The sequence below is a fragment of the Engraulis encrasicolus genome, chromosome 19, assembly GCF_034702125.1.
Source record: "Engraulis encrasicolus isolate BLACKSEA-1 chromosome 19, IST_EnEncr_1.0, whole genome shotgun sequence".
Classification (NCBI taxonomy): domain Eukaryota; kingdom Metazoa; phylum Chordata; class Actinopteri; order Clupeiformes; family Engraulidae; genus Engraulis; species Engraulis encrasicolus.
In genome coordinates, this window is record NC_085875.1 from 36,469,513 (window position 1) to 36,494,556 (window position 25,044).

Consider the following 25,044-nt stretch of genomic DNA (forward strand, 5'->3'; position numbering starts at 1 on the left):
TTAATACACAGACCACCACACTGAAATTCAAAAAACACTGAAGGAGTCCTCAGAAAGAGAGGGCTTCGCAAGCCCAGTGCTTAGTGTTCAAGGAGGGAGGGGGGTTGAGGGGTCAGTGGGTGAATTCCAATATGCAGACTTCCATCCTTCCTTGCTCACTTGCCTTCTTGTGATCTCATGATGATGTCACAGATGATAGAAAATTAATTCAATATCTAATTGCAATTCTAATGTCATTTCCTCATTTGCAAGTTGTTGTGGCTAGTCTGACAGCGGGGAAACTTCATTGTTTTCTCCGCGGAGGTGTTAAGTCAGCAAAACGCGAGGCCACAAGCACAAGTGGAGGACGGAAGTCTGCATATTGGAATGCAACAGGGAATGGTATTGAAAAGAATCCCTGTGATGCAGAGCAGACGGTCTATATCAAGAGAGAATGTAATAAATATGGCCATTTGATGCTGTTCACATTTAAAAGGGAGAGAACTGCTGTAGATTTCCAGTAGTCCTGCAGACGGTCAGAGAAAGGTGCCGTTAGTGTAAAAACCTTTGAAAAGGGACTTCTTCGCCTTTCTCACATACACTGGGTCCTGATTTAGCCATGCCATGCTTTATTAAGTGCTCAATTGTCTGAGGTCTCTCTGCCCCTGGGCAAAAGGAGAAGCAGGTACACGTTGTAAATGTTGCTGCCAAGGTAAGCGTAGGGCTCCTTTGCTTCCCAGAAAGTAAGAGAACCTTAAAGGTGCTCTTCCAATATACATACAAAAACAATCCACAACTACAACTGGAATCAGTTTTTGGCATCACACAACAACAACCAGTTCCTTCCATGATTTTGTGGCATCATATGTGTGCATGTTGTGGAGAGGAGACTTGGTGCTAGAGGCAGGCCAGGTGCAGCGGGGCGGATGAGAAGATGGGGTACCCCAGGGGCGGGTCTGCAGCCTGCACGGTCAGGTTGCGCAGGAGCACCGGGTGAGCCTGGATGCTGTAGCGCTCCTCGTCGTCGTTGGTGGCGTACAGCAGCTCCCAGGACAGGTTGGCCCACTGGCCCCGCACCCCCTCCGCACACACCTGGCCCACGTACACCAGCTGCTCCTGCAGGGTCAGCACCCGACCCGTGTACGTCCCCTGTTAACACACAGCAAACAGGTGGGTAACAAGTTAATTAGTTGAGCAATAAACCACGAGAAGCTGTGGGTTATGCTCGATTGATAACAGGTAAGGGGAGTGGGGCATGAAGCGACCTGTGTACGCGCCTGGTAACACACAGCAAACAGGTGGGTAAAGAGTTTGTTGTAAGAAACTTAATTGTCCCCATGGACTACATTTTGGTCAGGAAGTGAGACGCACGTTGTTACCATGACATGACCTGGTCAAAGGTGCACTGTGTAGGATGGTGGTCAAAGTAGCTATTGCAACTATGCTGCCTATTGCCAAATTCAAACTTTTCATGAATATTTATTAAGTAATTAAACTTCAAAATCACAACAACTAAATGGTTAGAATGGTTTGAAGTTCTGTTACCCTTTGGTCCAGAAAACAAACACATGATATGATGTGATCTTGATTTGAAGCTGGGAAGCACCATCATTCATATTTTAAAAAATATATTAGTAGCCTCTTGTAACCTATTCTATCTATAAATGATCATCAAAAAGATATATTTTAAAAACTGTGGGGTGTATCGAACCGTAGGTCAAAAATTGTGATGCAAACCAAATCGTTAGTTGAACGAATCATTACACCCCTAGAAAATACATTACAAATATACATGTCAAAGAGTTCAAAGTTCACGGTTGCAACATGCATTACACACCATGGCGAGGTCGTGGCCCAGGGAGAAGAGGAAAGGCTTCTCCTGGCGTACGCTCTCCTGCCAGCCGTGGTCTGAGGCCGTGCCGATGTACCAGTGGTGCTCGTACTCATCCAGGGTGGCCTGCAGCTCCTCAGGGCTGTCTATGGGGCCCAGACTAGCCTGGTCAAACAGCAGCTTGAAACTGTACCTGCTCAGGCAGGAGAGAGCACACACAATAACAATGATGGTTCAGTTTTAAAGTGGACGTCTGCAACTTGTTTCAAAGTCCTATGACATCCTCTGTCATGGTAGCCTGATTATCATCGACTTTCAAATGTCTTTGAGACTTGGTCTGACCCAAGAGCATAACAATTTAATGTTTCCAAAACGGCATGGTTAACCTGCCTCCCTAGGTTTGCTACTGGTTGATTGGTTTCAAGATTCAAGATTCAAGATTCTTTTTAATAGTCCCGAAGGAAATTTGTCTTGGACATACATAGCTGCCACATACACACAACATACACATGACGCCAAAAAACAAACAAACAAAAACAACAATAAACACACACATACATAGAAACACTCAAGTGCATATCCACCACAGCCCACCACCCACATACATACAGTGCCCTCCATAATTATTGGCACCCCTGGTTGAGATGTGTTAAAAGCCTTAAAATAAATTCAGTGTTTATTGCAGAAGAATACTGTCACACTGAAAATTGTAGGAAAATGTAGCCTTCAACTCAAATGAATTGTAAGAAAATAAAAAAATCCCTGACTTAAAAAATAATTATTTTTCATTAAATCAGCTGTCCCACAATTATTGGCACCCTTAACAATTCCCAGGAAATAAATATAATTGAAGCATTTCTGTCATTTCTACAGTAGTTTACAAAGTTTACCAGAGTATGTAGGAACATTTAATTAGTAATTCATCACTTCCTGTTTCCCTGGGGTATAAATATGACGTGACACCGAGGCCATTTCTCTTATCCACTCTTAAACATGGGAAAGACAAAGGAACACAGCATACAAGTGAGGCAGATGTGCGTCGACCTTCACAGGTCAGGCAGAGACTACAAGAAGATTGCCACTCAACTGCAGCTGCCCATATCCACTGTGAGAGGAATAAAGAAGTTCAAAACAACTGGAACAGTGGTAAACAAGCCTGGACGAGGACCCAAGTTTATTTTGCCACCACGCACAGTGAGGAGGATGGTAAGAGAAATCAAAATATCTCCAAAGCTCATTGTTACAGAATTACAACAAATGGTAGCATCCTGGGGTCACAAAGTCTCCAAATCAACCATCAGGCGCTGTCTACACGCCAACAAGCTGTTTTGGGAGGCATGCACGGAGAAAACCTTTCCTCACTCACAATCATAAACGCAAGCGTCTGGAGTTCGCCAAGCGGTATTGGGGCTTCAACTGGGACCGTGTGCTTTGGTCAGATGAGACCAAGATTGAGCTTTTTGGCAACAAACACTCTAAGTGGGTCTGGCGTACCACGAAAGATGCGAATGCTGAAAAGCACCTCATACCCACTGTGAAGTATGGGGGTGGGTCAGTGATGCTGTGGGGCTGTTTCGCTTCCAAAGGCCCTGGGAACCTTGTTAGGGTGCATGGCATCATGAATGCTTTGAAATACCAGGACATTTTAAAATCAAAATCTGTTGCCCTCTGCCCGAAAGCTGAAGCTGGGTCGTCACTGGGTCTTTCAGCAAGACAATGACCCTAAACATATGGCCAAATCTACACAGAAATGGTTCACCAGACACAAAATCAAGCTCCTCCCATGGCCATCTCAGTCCCCTGACCTCAACCCCATTGAGAACTTGTGGGTGAGCTGAAGAGGAGAGTACAGAGGGAGAGGACCCAGGTACTGGATGATTTAGAGAGATTCTGCAAAGAGGAATGGCTGAAGATCCCTCTTTCTGTCTTTTCCATCTTGTGAAACATTATAGGAGAAGATTAGGTGCTGTTTTGTTGGCAAAAGGGGGTTGTACAAAATATTAACACCAGGGGTGCTAATAATTGTGACACACATTATTTGATGTCAAATAATTATTTCTTTATGTGGGATTTTTTCCCCACTGAATAAATGCACTTGTATTGAAGGTTGGATTTTTCTCTTTTTTTTCCATTAAGGTCCCATATTATTTAGAAAAAAAATAAAATAATTGGAAGCTAAAAAACACATCTCAACCAGGGGTGCCAATAATTATGGAGGGCACTGTACATGGCATTACAGGATGGTAGTTGTTAATGACCTGCGTTCAGTAGGTTAACAGAAACGGGGACAAAAGAAAACCTATACCTATTCAGAAACCTTTTCTTGTTTTTAACTGGTACTCTGAATCGCCTGCCAGAGGGTAGCAGCTCATATTCTGGGTACAGAACATGTGATGGATCCTCAGTTATTTTTCTAGCATGCCTAACTACAGACTCTTCATATATTGCTTGGAGGGTGGGGTAGTCCCTCACCCCCACTACCTTCAGTGCAGTGCGGGTCAGTCTGTCTATTTGAGACTTCACTTTCACTGTCAGGTTTCCAAACCACACAGTGATTGCATAGCGTACTACGCTCTCAACAACAGCACGGTAAAAAAAGTAACATAATCCTCTGTTGAACACCAAACACCCTGAGTCTACGTAAAAAATGAAGTCTCTGTTGGATCCTGGTACACACATTGTTAACATGAACATTCCAAGACAGATTATTATCAAAGTACACTCCCAAATATTTGTAAGAGTCCACCTGAGTAATATTGGCATCACCAATGACCAATGACTGTTTCCGTCAAAGAGGGTGGAGTTCCCCATTTTCCAGGAGATCAGAAACGATATTTACATTGCTCTTGGCCTGTAGAAGCAACGCAAGGTGTTGCGTCACTAGGAGGGCGTGGCCTGGCTACTGTCATGGGATTCTGAAAGTGGTACATGAAATAGCCTGTTAAGGAAAAAAAGACGAGTTACTGTATCCTTTCATTGCGCATAAGAACTTTATTATATTAGTATACACCACTATGTTGCATTTTACATACTGTGCTGTATGTTAAGTGTGCTGGCGTGGCTGAACCTAATGCATTAATGTATGATCTATGGCAGACATTGTGTCACTGTTCAATTGCAAGGAATCGAGTACATTACAGTACTTGAGTACATACAGTACAGACCAAAAGTATGGACTCAACTTCTTGTTAGTGTACAATAACGACACGAGTTTTAAATGAACTTCAAACTTTATAGAGCCATATTCACATTACAGCCATTCCAATCTTCTCGATGTAAACGACTACCCCCCAGGGGCGCACATGCGCATTAACAGTTAACAAACTCCCCCTTTTTCTTTAAAGAAAAATAAACTCAAGTATAGTACTGTTCAAAGAACAAAAAAAGAAAAATACTGCCTTCATATTTAGAGTCCATTAAATTGTTGTCTTGTTCTCTTATTCCTTGAGGTGCCATACACCTTCACTGAAGGCCTTTAGGAGGAGGAGAGCTGATGTTCCTTTCTTTGTCAAGCAGTCAGCAAGCTGGTCTTTGGTCGCTGACCACATGATGCGTCGAATGACTCTGGACTGGATGAGCTCTTTGACATTGCTTATTTCAAGCCGCAGTCTCCTCTCTGTGACTGGTTTGGTCGACTTTACAGCATCCAGGAGTGAGTGATTGTCAGTTACACATATTATAGGTATGCCGCTGTGCTTGCAGTCACCTACAGTAAGTTCTGAGTAGAGTGTGGCCAGAAATATTGCATTATCGATGCCATCTGCAAGGGCCAGTGTCTCCCCTGCTAGAGTGCTTCTCACCACTCTTCTTATTCTTTTTGACTGCCAGCATATACAGTCCCAGGAAAAAGTTTGTACACCCTTTGAAATTTCTTACATTTCTGTCAAAATTGATCATAAAACATGGTCTGATCTTCCCGGAAATCTCAAGAAGGAACAATCAGAGTCTGCTTTAATTAATTCCACCCAAACATTTACATGTTATCATATTTTTATTGGTCATAAGGCCATAACATCCACAGGAGAGCAGGGCATAAGTAAGTACATCCTTGCATTAAGTAGGTTTTAACCCTCAGTTAGTTGCAATATCATCAACCAGACTTGTCCTGTAGTTGCAGATCAGATTAACAAACCAATCTGTTTGTATCTTGTCTCCCTCTTCTTTAGAGAACTGCCTCTCATCAGCAAGGTTTGTGGGATGTCTGGAGTGCATAGCTTTCTTGACTTCATGCCATATAATCTCAATTGTTTTTTTGTCAGGGCTTTTACTGGGCTATTTCAGAATGTGTATTTCATTATTATGAAGCCATTCTAAAGTCGATTTGCTTCTAAAGTATGGGTTGTTGTCACATTTCAGGACCCATACTCTTATGTGCTTCAACTGTGTGACAGACTTCCTCACGTTTTTTCTATGATAATAGCAAACTGTCAAGGGCTTGAGGCAGCAAGGTAGCCGCATATAATGATGCTCCCACCACCATACTCAGAAGAGGAGATGTAACCAAGAATAGCTAAAAATGGGACTCATTCTGCCAATCTAAAATTAATGGGGTTTCTGTCCAAAAAATATTGCTGCACCTTTGAGGTTTGTGAAAAATCATTTATATGCTTCATAGAATTACTGCAAAATATTCTGTAGACCAACGTTGAAACCAAAGTTCAATTGTTTAGGGGAACACACAATGTCATGTTTGGATGAGAACTGGAGAACCACACCTTCACCAAAACATCATCTCCACCTTTGAGTATGGTGGCGGGAGCATCATTATATGCAGCTACCTTGCTGCCTCAGGCCCTTTTCAGTTTGCTATTATCAGTGGAACAATGAACTCAGAAGTTTATCGAGATATTTTACAGAAAAAAGTGAGGTAGTCTGTCACACAGTTGAAGCACACAAGAGGATGGGTGCTGAAATGTGACAACAACCCATACTTTAGAAGCAAATCGACTTTAGAATGGCTTCATAATAATGAAATACACATTCTGGAATAGCCCAGGCACTCAAAGAGTGCGGTAAAGTTAGTTTGATATTGGACATTCATTTGACATTCAAAATAAAAACTTGATGGATCTGAAAAATAAGTCTTGTGGTACATGAGGGACTTCTGTCCCTATGTTAAAAATATGGTTTGATGACTCAAGGTCAAAAGGTCAAGGAGCCTAATTAGTTTATATCAACATATTAAGTATTTTTATTATTTGTAGAATTACTTGAGTGCTAAATCTAAAAAAACAAGTCTTGTGGTAAATGAGGTATATTTATCTCTGTTTTATAAAACTGGTGTGGTGATCAGAGGTCAAAAGGTCAAGGAGCCTAATTCATTTACAACACATTTTTTATGATTTTATTTTTTTTCTGAATTGACAGAATGAAGAATGACAAAATGAACTCTTGTGGCATATGAGGCACACATGCCTCTGTGTTACAAAACTGGTTAACCGACTCAAGGTCAAAAGGTCGCGGAGCCTAATTCATTTATATCACTCATTTTTGTAATATTATTATTAAAATACCCACCAAAGTGATTCATCTGTAAAACAAGTCTTGTGGCAAATGATGGACATTTATGTCTGTGTGATAGACCTGGTGTGGTGAGCCAAGGTCAAAAGGTCAAGGAGCCTAATTCATTTATACCACCATTTTAAATATTTTTATTATTTATAAAATTATTTGAGTGCTAAATCTAAAAAACAAGTCTTGTGGTAAATGAGGTATATTTATCTCTGTTTTATAAAACTGGTGTGGTGATCCGAGGTCAAAAGGTCAAGGGGCCTAATTCATTTAAAACACATTTTTTATGATTTTATTTTTTTCTGAATTGACAGAATGAAGAATGACAAAATGAACTCTTGTGGCATATGAGGGACACATGCCTCTGTGTTACAAAACTGGTTAACCGACTCAAGGTCAAAAGGTCGCGGAGCCTAATTCATTTATATCACTCATTTTTGTAATATTATTATTAAAATACCAACCAATGTGATGAATCTGTAAAACAAGTCTTGTGGCAAATGAGGGACATTTATGTCTGTGTGATAGACCTGGTGTGGTGAGCCAAGGTCAAAAGGCCAAGGAGCCTAACTCGTTTATACCACCATTTGAAATTATTTCATTATTTATAGAATTACTTGAGTGATGCATCTAAAAAAACAAATCTTGTGGTACATGACATACATGCATCTCTGTTTTATAAAACTGTTTTGGTGATCCAAGGTCAAAAATTCAAGGGGCCTAATTCATTTACAACACAGTTTTTATTATTTCATTTTTTCCCAAATGGACAGAATGAAAAATGACAAAATTAACTCTTGTGGCATATTAGGGACATGTGCTTCTGTGTCACAAAAATGGTTAAGAAACTCAAGGTCAAAATGTCAAGTAAAATAATGCATTTTCCTCACTTTTTTATAAAGTGATACATCTGTAAATGAAGAATGAAAAATGAATGAAGAATGAAAAATACTTTTGTGACATACGACGGACATTGGTTTACAACATTGGTTTACAACATTGGTTTTGTGATTCATGGTCAAAAGTTCCAGAAGCCTTTTTCACAACTTATGAAAACACACTTGTCAACTGTATAACTTTGTCAAAAGCATGCAGTACTTGATTTTCTGCATGTGAACTTAACAATCAAACATTCAATACAGATATTTTACAACTTAATGGAAATCAAAAAGAGTTATTCATCACACAGGATGCATTTCCATTGTTTTTGCAGCTTTTGAACTTGTGCCATGTGGGTGTGGTAAAGGCAAAGGTCATGGAATCTCCTTCCACACGAGTCACACTGTGTCTACAAATTTAAACAAATAGAAAAACAGTTTTATAAAACAGAGATGCATGTATGTCATGTACCACAAAATTTGTTTTTTTAGATGCATCACTCAAGTAATTCTATAAATAATGAAATAATTTCAAATGGTAGTATAAACGAGTTAGGCTCCTTGACCTTTTGACCTTTGATCACCACACCAGTTTTGTAACACAGAGGCATGTGTGCCTCATATGCCACAAGAGTTCATTTTGTCATTCTTCATTCTGTCAATTCAGAAAAAAATAAAATCATAAAAAATGTGTTGTAAATGAATTAGGCTCCTTGACCTTTTGACCTTTGATCAACACACTAGTTTTATAAAACAGAGATAAATATACCTCATTTACCACAAGACTTGTTTTTTAGATTTAGCACTCAAAAAATTTTATAAATAATAAAAATATTTAAAATGGTGGTATAAGTGAATTAGGCTCCTTGACCTTTTGACCTTGGCTCACCACACCAGGTCTATCACACAGACATAAATGTCCCTCATTTGCCACAAGACTTGTTTTACAGATTCATCACATTAGTTGGTATTTTAATATTAATATTACAAAAATGAGTGATATAAATGAATTAGGCTCCGCGACCTTTTGACCTTGAGTCGGTTAACCAGTTTTGTAACACAGAGGCATGTGTCCCTCATATGCCACAAGAGTTCATTTTGTCATTCTTCATTCTGTCAATTCAGAAAAAAATAAAATCATCAAAAATGTGTTGTAAATGAATTAGGCCCCTTGACCTTTTGACCTCTGATCACCACACCAGTTTTATAAAACAGAGATAAATATACCTCATTTACCACAAGACTTGTTTTTTAGATTTAGCACTCAAATAATTCTATAAATAATAAAAATATTTAAAATGGTGGTATAAATGAATTAGGCTCCTTGACCTTTTGACCTTGGCTCACCACACCAGGTCTATCACACAGACATAAATGTCCCTCATTTGCCACAAGACTTGTTTTACAGACTCATCACATTGGTTGGTATTTTAATATTAATATTACAAAAATGAGTGATATAAATGAATTAGGCTCCGCGACCTTTTGACCTTGAGTCGGTTAACCAGTTTTGTAACACAGAGACATGTGTGCCTCGTATGCCACAAGAGTTCATATTGTCATTCTTCATTCTCTCAATTCAGAAAAAAATAAAATAATAAAAAATGTGTTGTAAATGAATTATGCTCCTTGATCTTTTGACCTTGGCTCACCACACCAGGTCTATCACACAGACATAAATATACCTCATTTACCACAAGACTTGTTTTTTAGATTTAGCACTCAAGTAATTCTACAAATAATAAAAAATACTTAATATGTTGATATAAACTAATTAGGCTCCTTGACCTTTTGACCTTGAGTCATCAAACCATATTTTTAACATAGGGACAGAAGTCCCTCATGTACCACAAGACTTATTTTTCAGATCCATCAAGTTTTTATTTTGAATGTCAAATGAATGTCCAATATCAAACTAACTTTACCGCACTCAGTCAAAGCCATGACAAAAACAATTGAGATTATATGGCATGAAGTCAAGAAAGCTATGCACTCCAGACATCCCACAAACCTTGCTGACGAGAGGCAGTTTTCTAAAGAAGAGGGAGACCAGATACATCCAGATTGTTTTGTTAATCTGATCTGCAACTACAGGAAACATCTGGTTGAGGTTATTGCGACTAATTTAGGGTTAAAACCTATTGAATGCAAGGGTGTACTTACTTATGCCTTGGTGTCTTGTGAATGATTACATCTTATGGTCAATGAAAATATGAAAATTTGTAAATGTTTGGGTTGAATTAGTTAAAGCATACTCTGGTTGTTCCTTCTTGTGATTTCCGGGAAGATCAGACCATGTTTTATGACCAATTTTGACAGAAAGGCAAGAAATTTCAAAGGGTGTACACACTTTTTCCTGGGACTGTAGGTGAGAATCTTCCATTCTCTCCCATGAGCATGATGAGATGACCACCCTGAGTGCCACCATCAGGAAGGTTTCCCATTGATGAATCACAGAACACGACAAGCTGCAAGGAACGGTCTTTACCTAGGTGCTGGAATTTCAAGGTCACTTCATCAGATTTGAGTTTCTGTATCAGTTTGTTTAAAGAGTGTAGAGTTTGAACAGTAGCAGCTTTCATACTGGATGCTAACATGGATACGTCACACATTGCATCTGGCCTTGTTTGTCTTGCCACCCACAACATTTGGCCAATTTTTGATCTAAGCATGTCAGTTTCTTGATTTGTTAGGGGAGCATCTCGCTCAGCAGCTCTGGCCGGGTTCACTAGAATGGGCTGGAGGTTCTTGATGTACATGCTCTGCTGTACCTGTACTGTGTCATTCAGAGTAGAGAACTCCATTCCAATATAGCTGAAGGTGTTATGCTCTTCCCGTCCAACTTGGAAAGCTGCTTTTAACTGTGGTATGATTTTTGTGGTGAACCTTTCAGAACCTCCCCAGATAAAATCATCCACATGACAGCCAAGTACTCCCATGACATTGGAGGAGTCATCTAGCCAGTAGAAGACTGCTGGATCAACTTGTGACACGATTGCTCCCAAATGATGCATTGTGTCCTTTACTTTATTATACCAATAAAGTGAGGCATCTGCTAGTCCGTAGACACACTTTTTCAGTGTCCACAAAACGCCTTGGCTCTGAGCCTCTGGTGGAGGGCGAATGTAGATGTCTCGAGTCAATTCTTTGCCTTGCAAAAAAGCTGCTTTTATATCCATAGAATTTAATTGCCATTTCTTTTGACATATGACAGCCATGATCATTCTTAGTGACTCTGAGGCACATGTTGGGGAGTCTTTTGGGAGTTCTTGAATATTCATTTCCTCAAAGCCTCTGGCAACTAGTCTAGCTTTAGGTGCAACACCATCAGTGGTTTCTTTCAGTGTACACACCCACCTTGTGGAGATGCATTTCTGTCCTTCATCTTTCACTTCCTCAAAGACATCATTTTTCTTCCAGTTGCATAATTCTGTTTCTTTTGCAGTATCAAAGACATCGTCATCGACCATCAGAGTGTTCTCTGTATTGCTTTCCTCACATAAGTCGGTGTGCGCTGCTGGTATTGTTTGAACATTGTCCATTTCACTCAGATTTACTGAGCCTGAGGAGCCAGCGAGGTCCCCAGATCCACGGAACCGTACATTGTACCAGTTTTTGTGTTTTCCAGTGGACTTCCCTGCACGACCTAGAATCGTTCCGGTTAATGTTTGTCCGCTTTCTCTGTCCGTGTATGTTACCGTTTGTCCAGTTTTTAGTCGCAAATCTCCATGTTTTGTGAGTGTTTCCGTCTGTACTGTGTCAGCATTCGGGATGTTTTCAGGTGCAAGTGGAGTGGCTACAGCATGATTTTCTGATTCAGGCGAGTCATGTGTATGGGTCTCTTCTCCACTGTCAGTGTCGTCATCCTCGTAGTTGGGTCCAGAGTCCGGCAGTGTCTGTTTGTCAGTCACCTCTGGCTGAATGTCCATATCTTCTAGCACTGCTTGTTGGGCATCAATCTTTCTCAGTCTGGTGTGATGCACACGAACATATGTGCCCCCATGCCTTACAAAGACTACCACACCATCTTGGCCGATGACCACCCCTGGACCTTTCCACTGTGGACAGTCAGCTCGTTTGTAGTATACTTTGTCCCCTGTTTCGTATCGGTCATCATTGGCTCGCAGCTGTTTGTGAAGGGCTCGTTTGATTCTTTCAGAGCACTCTGCTTCTGTGAATGCTCGGCGTGCTGCATGCAAAGTTGTAATGTGCTGAGCCATCCAGGTATTCATCGTAGGGCTTTCAAGTGCGGGTGGCTTATCGGTTAGAACTGACGGCATGTTGGGATTTTGTCCAAACACCAGTTGGTATGGACTGTAGCCATGCACATTGTGCAATGAGTTCTTGGCCATCAAGGCCCAGTCTAGAGCCATTGGCCAGCTGCATTCATTTTCCTTTTTCAATTTCAACAGGATGTTGGTCAGGGTGTGGTTATGCCTTTCCAAAAGGCCATTGCTCCATGGGCTATATGCTGCAGTGGTTTTTAATTCAATGTTGAATTTTTCAGCCATATCCCTCATTTCCTCATTGTTAAATTCACCACCGTTGTCACTAAACAGTCGATGTGGTGGCCCATGCACACTTATCCAGCAGTGGATGAGATGCTTCACGATGTCTTTGGGTTTCTTGTTTGTCACAATGCTCCCTGCACTGAAACGTGTGAAGTGATCAATGACATGGAGATACCACAGCCCTGGTTCCAACTCATGCAAGTCCACAGCCACCGTCTCGTTGTAGGTTGAGGCCATGGGTAAGCCCACTGCAGGCTTTGGCTTTGGCTTGCTGTATCGTATGCATGTGTCACATTTGCTTACAATGTCATTGAGAATTTCAAGGCAGTCATCATCATGGTTGCCTGCACAGTCCAGCAATTTTTTCAGCTTTTCCACTGAGGCATGTCCAAATTGTTTGTGTAGTTTTAACAGCACCTTCTGTTTTTCCTGTTTTGTCATATTTTCAGTTACAGTGAGAACTTCGTCATTCTGGATGTCATTTTCTGCTGAATTATTTTTTGCTTTTATGTTAACACAATAGTGATCTGATGAGGTCAGCTCAAGTTTCACTGGCTGCTTAAACATTGTGGCTTTATCATTCTCAATGTCCAGGACGGCACCTGCTCTTTTCAGTGATGTTTTGCTTAAAAGCAAGGGAATGTCAACTGGCACGACTTCTGTTTCTATATGTCATTTGGTCTGACCAATCACAGCTGGAATTGTCACACGCTTTGTGGAATGAACTCCGTGTAGGCATCGTATTGGCGGTCTTTTTCCTCTTTCAAATACACCGTATCCAGTTTCTGCAGAAGCGTTGTTATTCCATTATCTTTGTTCAAATCGTCCATGGATATTTCCAGTGCTATTGTCCTCGCTCTTCCAGTAAGAGACAATGCTACCGCTAGCGCCTGTTTCTTCTGATCCAACTCTGTAACTAGCTTCCAGATCTTGATTTCATTCTTCCAACTTTCATAATCCGATTTGCTTTCATCAAACGGAGGCGGCACTTTGTAGCTGTGTGCCGACATCCTCTGCTACCAATGTTAGTGTACAATAACGACACGAGTTTTAAATGAACTTCAAACTTTATAGAGCCATATTCACATTACAGCCATTCCAATCTTCTCGATGTAAACGACTACCCCCCAGGGGCGCACATGCGCATTAACAGTTAACACTTCTCATTTATGCATTCTTTATTTTCGTGGATTTTCATTGTGTATTTTCCTGCAGGGCATCAAAACTGTGCATGAACACATGGAGAATTACATACTTTCCAAAAAATATAATTCTAGCTGTTGTCCAACAGCAATGACAGCTGCCTATCCACCTGACGTCTACACGGCACAACTGATGGCCCCACACATTTCAATAAGCTTATTTTTTTGTCTATTTTCAAATAAAAATGCCCAGACAGTCATGTCAATCCTAATTGAACATTAAAGTCCTCCAATAACTCCAAGAATTGTAGAACTGGAATTTTGAGACATAAAACCTAGTTTTAAACACTTGCCAATACAAGCATTTTCCAGACATTTTCTTGATATGATATTGAGGGAATCTGTGGCAGGGTTTTTCACTTTTACTTTTAGTATCACTATTTCACCTAGATAACCAGCTATGCTGACCAAGTGACCTATTATCAGATCAAGAAAATCTGTCTTGTATTGCTTATATAAATTAAAATGGACTCGAATGACTGGGTATTTTTACTTGAAAATAGACAGAAAAATAAGGTGGTGAAACATGTGGGGCCCTCAGTTTTGCTGTGTTGACGTGACTGTTTGGCATTTTTTGATATTTTTTAATAATTGTTTTTATTTTTAATATATTTTCATTTTTTGTTAAGCAAAAAATTATACATGTATTCATGCACAGAAATAATGCCCTCTCTGGAAATGTATTATGTTCTTTAAAAAGCCACAAAAATAAAGAGAATTAATTAAATGAGAAGATGAGTCCATACTTTTGGCCTGTACTGTATGTAACCCTGACCTGCTTCAGAAGCTTGGGTGGACATACACCGCATGCGCCTACTTAAGTGTAGACTATGGATATTTCTCAGTGTTTTTTGCTCCTAACAACAATGCTTGACCCCAAACAGCTGAAATACTTGTTGAAATCCCCCAGAATTCTGAGGAAAACCTCACCTGAATGCTTTCAGTGCCAGTCGGTGTAGCTCCCTACTTCGCTTCAGCCAGTATGCAGGAGCACTTTTATTTTACGATACCCTTTAATTGCGTTTAAGAAATATTGTGAGAAATTAATATACGTTTCCATTATGTACTCATTACTCACTCAAGTTTTGAGACCTCACCTAAATGCTTTGAGTGCCAGCTGTTGCAGTTCCCTCCTTCCCTTCAGCCAGTGTACAGCACTTTTTTTTTTACAGTACCCTTTACCCTTACCTTTACCTTACCCTTACCCTTGTTGCGTTAAATGTTGTGAGAAATGAAATGCAAGTTTCCATTAATATTTGCAATCAAGTTGTGAGAGCTCACCTAAATGCTTTGAGTGCCAGCTGGTGTAGTTCCCTCCTTCCCTTCAGCCAGTCCAGAGCCTCGCTCCAGGGGGCGCCCCCGCCATACAGCCGGAACACCAGGCCAGGGCTGGGCAGCTCCCCCTCCAGCCCCAGGGCCACCAGGCAGGACAGGGCCACCTGCCCAAAGAGCTCCAGCGAGTCCCTCTCCTCCTGCAGCAGCGTCACGGCGTGCGGACCCCCCGCTGAGGCCAGCAGCGCCCGGCCCACCGCGAAGTGGAACCAGTCCGAGGGCACCAGTGGCTGCAGCTGCTGCATCTGCGGCGGGGCCAGGGGGGCCGTGCGCCACTCCCCAGGCAGAAGCTGCGAGTGGGGGCCGCTGAAGCGACGCTGCAGCCCCTGCTGTCCCTGCTGCTGCTGCCCTGGTCCCTGTGAGGAGGGGTCTTCGTGGAGCCCTCCGCCGCTACTACCGCGGTCCGCCGCTGGCATGCCCAGGCCAAGCGGCCTCAGCGGGGGCAGGGCGGACAGCGCCATGTTCTCGTAAAGACTCAGCACCTCCACGGAGCCCGGCAGGGAGAAGTTCCTCTCCTGGGGCTGTGGCTGCTGGGCCAGGCGGCGCGCCACCACCTGCGGCCCGAACAGGTCGTCGTCGTCCAGCCAGTCGGCGGAGGAGCTGAGGCTGCCGCGCTGGTCCGGCGAAGTGGAGGAGGACGAAGAGGTGGAGGAGGAGGAGGAGGAGAACGAGGGGTGGGAGGGGGCCACGTGGGTGGAGACCTGTGTGTCGCGCTGCCTCAGGGCGTGCAGGGAACTGCTGCTGTTGGCACCAGGAGAGAGGGGCACCTAGGGGGACAGAATCAGCTTTACTGGCAATGTATACTTAACTAGGCGGAGCTGTAGCAAGTGGATTGGGTAAGCGAAATGAAGTGCAGGGGGAGAAAGCAGTTGTGGTAAGGGGGTTCGAGGGCAAGGTGACCCAGAGGAAACCTTTGACAAAAACACTGCAATATGGCGTAATTTGGAGAAAAAAAAACATGATGATTTTACATTTTCCTTTTATTTGATCTTACTTTTCTGTAAAGCACATTGAATTACATTTATGTATGAAATGCGCTATACAAATAAAATGGCCTTGCATAGCCTCTTCATAGCTCCGCTACAAAAGCCAGAAAAATACTCCCTGCCCTGTTAGAATCAAAGGATCCTAAATAGTTCTATGCTTTCAATCCTGTAGCTCCTATGCAAGATTCTACAAGACTGATTTGTCAAGTGATAATACTTGGATGTGGCAGTTTAGGTGTCAGTGATAGACAGGTTCAGGGCTCTTAATGAACACCAGCAAACCGGCCAAATGCTGGTGAAATATCAGTTTGGCTGGTAGAAAAGACCAACTTACTAGCCACTTACTAAAATTAGCATACTAGTCATTTTGGTTGGTGATTGAAAAAGTTAAGAGCTCTGGACAGGTTGGTGTCTAAACTGCCATAAAACCAACAAGAAGAAGAAGAAAAAGAAACAGCAGCAGCAGCCTACCTTCTCCTGGAGCTGCTGGGGCGTGAGTCGGTCCCTCTGTGCACAGCGCTGAAGTAGCAGCCACAGCAGCACCTTCACGTAGTCGCCGCGCAGCTTGCGCAGGTGCTCGTGCGAGTCGATGATGCCCGTGAGCACGTTGCGGGCGTCCGAGTAGAGGCGTACGGGCAGAGCGCAGCGCGGGGTGAGGGTGTTGCCCCAGTGGGGGTTGAGCTGCAGCAGCTGGCGGCAGCAGGGGCTTTGGGCCGCGGGGGCGTGATGGGCCAGCGCCGCCTCAAACACCTCGTCCATGCGGCGCGCCTCCAGGGTGTGGCACGACGTCTCCTGCAGCTCCAGACCCTACAGCCAGCCAGCCAGCCAAGGGCAGAATGAAGTAAATATACTGTATAGTCAGGCCAAGAGCAATACAATATCGTTTCTGAGTATTTCTGATACTCCTTCTGCTTTGTCGGGAATAATACAACCATTAGCAAACCAGGGGAAGCGGGTCGACCATGCCGTTTGGGAAATGTTAATTGTTGTTATGCTCTTGGTCAGACCAAGTCTCGAAGAGAATTTGAAAGTTGATGATAATCAGGCTAGTAAATGTATGGCACAATGACGTTTTTCTAGTAGCAGAGGTCAGAGTGGTGTAATCACAGCTATTCCCACTATTGTATGGATTTGTTTTTTTTCTAGATTATCTAAGAAGCATATTAATTGCTTTAACAATAGTTACCAATTTATTTATGGTCATAAGCTGTGGTTGTACCACCTGATGTCTGCAACTAATTTTAAAAAAACGTCATTGACCCTACAAAGAATGGTGCTGTATAGAACTAAGGGGGCAAGTAACACCACAGCTGCAGGGGTTGTGGTGCAAGCATTTTTTCAATGGGATATTGTTAATGCCATTAAGAATTGAAGGACATTGAGAGTTGAGAGAAACAAGAATTAAAATGACGAGCAATGGTATGTATGTAACGGTTCCGTTCCGTTTAAACATGTAGTAACTTAACGGTGCGAATACTTATCTCGTAGGAACTGTGTTGCAACATCAAATCGTGCAGTGCAAAGACTGGGTGCATTTCTGCTGTAAAACGTTCAGGACAGGACAGCAAAAAAGTCTTTAGAGACCATAGCTCCGTACCTTGATGTTGAGGGTGCAGTAGCCATAACCTCGCTCTAGCACGGTGAGCCACATCACCCGATCCTGGAAACGACACAGGAAGTGGGAGCCAGGCGGGGCGGCACCTGGAGGAGAGGATGGACACTTACAATCAGTGCCTTTATATGCAGTTCAGTATCCCCAATATGATCGGGTTATTTAGTATCCCGAATTTGTGTTTGAGCAAATAAACGCCTTTTCCCCGACTTCAGTATCCCGGAAAAGCCCTTATTCGGGACTTTGAGAAATCAGGATATGCTAGGTGGAGTAGTCCATCAGAAGACGAGATACTGACGCATGGAAACGCCTTATCCTGAATACAAATTCTTCCCATAGAATGCTGTTGCTGGTATCCAGGTATATAAACACCTTGTCCTGAATTTGATCATAACCGGGATAAGCCTCATATTCGGGATATTGAACTGCATATACTGTAAACGCACTCATTGACAACAAATGACAACTGCAAGACAAACAGCCAAGCTGCAATCACACAAGTTCAGCTAGTATCAGTGTGAATTGTGAGATTAACATCTATTTTGCAACCCTACTGTCTATGTAGTGCACACACAGATTAGGTCATCTAACATGCTAATCAGTGATAGCTGCGTCAGTGAATAGGAAGAAGTTACAGGTTGGTCTTGCACTTCCTGATGCTGGGAATAGGATGTCCACATTTCGCTTTTTCAATGTAATCATGTTGGTTTGCTGATGAATGCAAAAAAACAACTCAACAAGACCAAAAGGTTAGAAGCAAACCACCATCTCACTCACCAAGAGCTCCACACGCGATCGCCCCTCTGAGAGCAGACGCCAGCCGGGTGCTGAGCTGCTGGTAGTACACAGAGTCTGGGCAGGGGCAGGCCGTGCCCGGGGTGCCCGGCCAGGAGCGCAGCGGCCTGGGGAAGCCAACCAGGAAGATGGGCAGGGTGAAGAGGGGCAGCAGGGGTGCCGAGAGCAGAGCGGACAGCACCAGCTCCGCCAGCAGGAGGGGGAAGAGCACAGCGTTCACCACCAGCATGGCACTGGTGGACTGGCGCCGCTGCTTGGTCTCTGTCCAGGAGGTGACGATGACGGTGAGGGCAAAGCGCAGCTTGGAGACGAACTGGGAGGCGCGGTCAATCAGCAAGCCAATCTGACAGACAGACAGACAAGTAAACAGATGGATAGATACGGAAAATTGGTCTGCGCCACAGAGGAGAATGACAATATAACAAGATGTTAATGTTTATAAAGAAGCATATTTAAATCTGCACAATATACAGGTAGTACAAAAAAAGGTAAAATTTGATATTTTGATATATCTGTCTTTGGACGGACCACTGAATCTACATCTACACGAGTTGCCTCCTGCCATGATTTCAGTGATCGAAACATGATGTAGAAAGTTTAAATGACGGAGGAGATGGCAGCAGCTCACCACCAGCAGCTGTATGCCTGTGCCCAGGCCGTGCCATCCTGTAGCCGGTGCCCCTCCAGAGCCCAGCCTGGCCAGCACCACAATCACCATCTGGAGAAGAGCTTCATCCGAGCTCTGCCACACCTGGGAGGTGAAATAGTCAACATATCATTGCATTATTACATATTGTATGTTTTTTACAATACTGCTTTAGGGGCTTTTATGCCTTTATTTGACAGGACAGAAGATGGTGATAGGAAGCGAATGGGACAGAGAGACAGGGGAGGATCGGGAAATGACCCCGGCTGGACTCGAACCGGGGTCCCCGTGGGTGGGTAAGCCCAAATGTGGGAGGCTTAGCGCTCTATGTTATTCTTATTTGGATTTACGCTTCTTTATTTATGGCTAGTAATAGTTTTCAACAAATTAATTGAGAGAGAAGCTGTGGCAGGCAAGACAATTCTTTTAAATACGGTTGTGGATTAAAATGGAAAACATTACCATTCTGAAAGCTCGCGTGAAGCCCACCGCAAGTGATGCCGTGTGAAGATCCTGCAAAGATGCATCCAAGGCGAGGAACGCAATCATGGCAAACGGGGCCACTGCAGAGGAACACAAAAACAATTCTCAGCCAACATTGTCATTTGTTATCTGACCATACATTATGAACCAGCTACACACCATCAACAGATATCACTGTTGTAATCACTGCATGTACATTGTCTGCTTCACTCCATCCATCCAGCTAACTCTCTGCTAAGAGCACATACAAACTGAGACACAGTAAAGCGGACAGCATCTCTACCAAAAAGCAAGGTTTTTTGACAGCTTCTTCCCAGCAAGTGAGGCTGATGGCAAAAAAATAACATTTACTTAGATTTTTTTTATCCTTTTGATATCTTTTTTTGAATGTCTTGCCTGCACAAGAGTTCCTATGTGCTTGGACTACTAGTCCATGCACAAATGGCACATAAACAACTTTGAACTTTGCTTCCTTACCCAGATGAAGCAGGGCTCTCCTGAGGTAGCCAGCCAGCAGGAGCCCCCTGCTGCTGCGTCTGAAGGCCTGTGAGCAGCCCGTCTGCCTGGGGTACAGCGGATTCCGCAGGGTCCCTCCCAGTACAAACACCCCTTGGATCTCCCTCAGGCCCCGGCTTAGCAGGAACAGACAGATGAGGACGTAGCCCACGGCAGCCTGAGGCCCCTGGAGCCTGACGGAGGGGAGAACCTCTACGGGAGCTCCGGCGGCGTCCTCCTCCAGGGTGGTGACGTTCACGGTCTGATTGAAGGGCTCGTAGAGGTAGTAGTGGAGCAGCCCCCCGTCGGCCATCGACCCGGCCAGGAAGAGCAAGCCCAGTGGCAGGCCCTTGAGGCCGAGAGAGAGGGCTCTAGCCTGGGGACGCACGCGCCCACACAGGGCCCCCAATTGGCTGCCGTCTTGGCTGAGCAGGTATCCCATGGCGACGGTGAAGAGGACCACCCCCAGGGAGGACGGGATGAAGTAGGCGCTCACCGCCACACTGGCCGAGATCAGGAACATCACCAGAAGCCTAACAACAACACAACACAACACACTAGGGGTGTAAATCACAGCCTCCGTGACGATATGGTATCGATTTCTTAAAGCAGGGATTCGATTATTTTTGATAGTTAAGAATTCCCCACGATACGATCAGATTTTTTCCCAATTACTTTTCCACTTCTATTATGTTATGGAGCCAGGGCATTGGACAGGGGCCAGCGATTCGATTATTTTTAAAGAATGTCCCACGATACGATGCAATTAAATCGCTGACCGATACATCGATACATTTCGATTATTATTTACACCCCTACAACACACACTCACTCATAAGTAGGGGTGGGCGGTATGGCCAAAAATGTATACCTTGGTATAATTTTAGCCACGGTATATATCACGGTATTGTACATTTGTGTATAAAATGTTAAAATTAAGCGTTTTGTGGCAAAATGACCAAAACACCATTTTTTGCATTTTATTTTTGGAAATGACTGGTCAGACATTGTTTTATCTATGTGGGAATTCTTGTCATTAAAATAATTTGAAAACTTTTAGTCTATAACTATAACTCTACATCTACGCAATGCGCTATTGCGGTAGACGGTATGAGACAAAATCTCTATCATTGATGAAAAAATACAGCACACGATATTATACCGCGGTTACCGCCCACCCCTACTCATAAGTACTACAAAAAACAAACATGCAATCTTAATTAAGCCTTTTTTAATGATGGATCCTCTCATGAAGACTATAAAAGCACATCAGCCATCAGACAACGTTGTATGCCTAATAGCCACGTTATTATGGGTTTTGCATGCAAGTAGTAATATGCTGCTTGATTCTCAGATGTTGCATTGTGATTCTCAATTAAACAGGCAGCATTTTGGTGCCCTAAGTTTAGGCCCCAAGTCGAGAAGGAGACAGCTGTCTTTACCTGAGGTTCGTGGCCATGGGCGAGCCTCCGAGCCCCAGCACCAGCACCTGCTCCATGGCCCAGAGTAGCAGGGCATCCGGAGGGGGCAGCGTGCCCAGCGCCCACAGCACCGGCAGCACCACAAACACCCCGTGCAGCACCTGGCACGCCAGACGCAGCTCATTCATGGGGTCAGTCAACCTGCACACAACACAAGACAACAAGACAACTTATCAATTGAAGTGGAGGAGACGCGCTGCTGATAAATACAGATTATAACTGGGTGCTGAATCCCACATAAAACATAGATGAATGAAGGAAGACAAGGACGTCACTATTTAAATTTTTCTCTGCTTATTCGCCTACGAACATTTCGGGCAGAGCCCTTCCTCAGCGTGTAATGGCGAGTACACGCTGAGGAAGGGCTCTGCCCAAAATGTTTGGAAAGTCTTTCAAGGTTAGCTACTGATGGATACCTGCAACCTTTGACACAAGACCTCCAGACCATGCCCAACGAGGCAGGTGTGTGTGTATGCCAAACATACCTGTATACCAGGTCGACGGCTATGAAGATGAGGATGTAGAGAGGCCTGGTGAGTGCTGTGATCTCATAGGTGTCCTGGGGCTGGAAGGTGGCCGTCTCTGGGGGCGTGTTGACAATCAGGGCGTACTCCCCGCTGCACAGCGTCACCCAGCTCAGAGCGAAGACGGGCATGGCAGCCCCCATGCCCCCGTACAGCGAGCTCAGGCTCCCGGGCAGCAGGTACCAGGTGCCCAGCCCGCAGAGCATGCCCGCCAACAGCGTGTGCAGGACCACGTTCACGATGAACTTCTTGCCCGGCACGACAAAGCGCACGGTCTCCGGCGCCACGCAGTGTGAGAACTCCACCTCCTCCTCGTCCGCCAAGATGTTGTTCTGCTGCGCCGACAGGCGCTGGACCACGCCGGTCCTCCGCGCCACGCACTGCGCCAGCGTCTGCAGCACGGCCGCCACGGCCAGCATGAGTCCGCCCGAGAGAGTGGCGGCGTAGGCATCGCCCAGCACGCCTACCTGGTAGAGCGCGGTGCCCACCCCGCCCAGCATGCAGGGCGTGAGGAACAGCAGCAGCTGGTGCAGGTAGACGTACGGCGGGGCGCAGTAGCCCAGCTTGAGCCGGGGCCCCCCCAGCAGTGTCTGCGGGAATCGCTTCCAGAAGAACTCCTGCTTGTAGTCGTTGAGCAGGGGAACCTCGGGCCCCATGGTGAACGACGCCGGCTGCCAGGGACTAGGAGGCAGTAGCAGCTGCCGCTCACCTCCATGCAGTAAAGCTAAAGCTGGATCACCTCCGCTCTGCTGAAATCATGTCTCATGATGATGAAGTCACGCAGACAGGCCATTTCTGCAAAAACACAACAAATAAAATCACATAACAAAAATCATTGACAAAAACAATCAAGTTTGACATTCTAGTGAAGTCTTATTTAAGCTTGCTTCCTCGGCATACAATACACACGCGTGATACACATTTAGGTACATTAACACTTACAGTACTGAACCAAAGTTGTTGGATTCCAAATTACAGTAAATGTTGGTGGGAACAAAGTTTACAGAATTTTGCCCAGTGCCTTTCTAAAGCAATATTACTTACAGGTGTCTGACTTCTAATATTTGCTTGTCTCTAACATTGTAGCTAATTACGAAAACCTTGCTGCATTGTTAACTTCAAGCTAGAACTACCTCAATAGTCAGTCGAGGTTGATGTTTTTGTGTTTCCAAGGACCCAAGTCGTCCATGGTGTTGCTCAAACAAGATTTTATTAAACACCGTGCCCATGACAACACACGCCTGTGTACACCTGGCCATGCAGGCTATGATGTCTACGAGTTATCCTTCTTTATTTGCACACCGGTGAACAATTCCTGGACATCATTCTTACCTAAAAGAATTGCCCTGGACTGCATCAGCAGCTAGCAATGTATGTTTGCATAGAAAGCGGCGTACAACAGCTCTTTCCAGCTAAGGTTCCTTAGCAGGCTAGATGCGCTTGCTAACATCCCTTTCTTATGAGCTGCGGTTGTGCAGAAGATGATCAATATGTCACAACCACATACCAACAGTCACTGGAGCATTATTTGCAATACAAGACAAAATCTTACTTATAAAGTGAGTGAAACTGGAGCTAGCAAATGTGGCTAGTTTTCTACGTCCACAATGTGTGTAGAAGCTACCTAGCGAACGGCTAGCCAGAGCTAATAAATAACATGTTCAATGTTTGTTTCTACACAGATTTTAAAACAAAGCAGAGACATTGCGGTCAAAATGTACTAAGAGTTTCCACGTTGTATGGCGTGAAGGCTAGCTGCCTAGATAACTTGTATTTAAAAAGATAACGGTCAGCTTTTAGTCAAAACACTGACCTCTGTCGTGGATGGCAGCAACGGTTCAGCCAAGATTCGGAACCACTGGTTGACTTGGGCCGGGGTGCCGAAGCACAGCTGCATGAGGATTGAGGAAGCCGGCTCGTCCTTTTTCTTACCGATGTAGGTATCGTATCGTCTCATCAGTAAACACTCCACATTTTAACATAATTAATTTACGATGTACATTTAATGATGACGCGAAATTTAATAATCTAGACCCGGACTGATTCGTCAAAGTGATCTTCACCGATTTGTTATTTGTTCACGTGATCTGTAAAAGCTGACCCCACCCCTTTTCCAGTCCGTGGGATATCAGCCTGAGCAGATCCATCTCTTTGGCCTGAGTGCGAAGGGGGATATGCAGCCTAAAAACATTATACTGTGCGATTTTAATTTACAAAATGTTTAGTAGTATTGCTCTAAAAGCATGACTGGGGAGACGGTGAAGCCACCCAGTACCACACTTCTTCTACCAAAGAGTGCCTGGCTTCTTCCCATTCTTCTGTGTGGAATGATGGCACATGAGTTTCAATGTTCCATTCAGTTCATGGAATGGAGGAAGCTGGAGCTGGTAGCTTATAGAGCATCTGTAGGCTAGAGCTTTTTTTTATTTTTCTTAATAGCTGTGTAGTTCTCTCTTGTTCCCTGTAAGGTCATTGGTCTCAATTGGATTTACAAATCAGAAATGAACCAAGAGTACAGTACATCCACAAGGTAAAGAAAGAGCATAGGTGGCGTAGGCCTGAGTGATCGCTTAATTCACTTGTGCCGCTGGTAGGCCCTGAACTTGTCCTTTAATGAAAAGGACAGACTTTCTGGTACAAGTTGAACTAAGAATTTCTCACGTCACGTCTGAAAGATAAACCATACTGTAATTCCCTGTTTGGTGTATTCATTAAATCTGTTTTGGAGTTGAAAATAATTTAGTTCTTATGAGAAGATACAATTTTAATCAAAAGACA

General features: G+C 43.8%; 1 protein-coding gene across 1 annotated transcript; it reads right to left on the reverse strand.

The window, feature by feature from the left end:
- Positions 1-80: 80 nt before the first annotated feature.
- On the reverse strand, positions 81-24,328 carry pcnx4 (pecanex 4). Its single transcript, XM_063184272.1, has 12 exons — positions 24,080-24,328; positions 22,228-23,061; positions 21,704-21,883; positions 20,244-20,794; positions 19,746-19,846; positions 19,266-19,388; positions 18,620-18,980; positions 17,828-17,931; positions 16,702-17,037; positions 15,194-16,011; positions 1,817-2,003; positions 81-1,128 (listed from the first exon to the last, which is right to left on the reverse strand). Exons 2-12 carry the CDS (start codon positions 22,920-22,922, stop codon positions 877-879), a joined length of 3,708 nt encoding a protein of 1,235 aa, XP_063040342.1. The 5' UTR covers positions 22,923-23,061; positions 24,080-24,328; the 3' UTR covers positions 81-876.
- Positions 24,329-25,044: the final 716 nt, after the last annotated feature.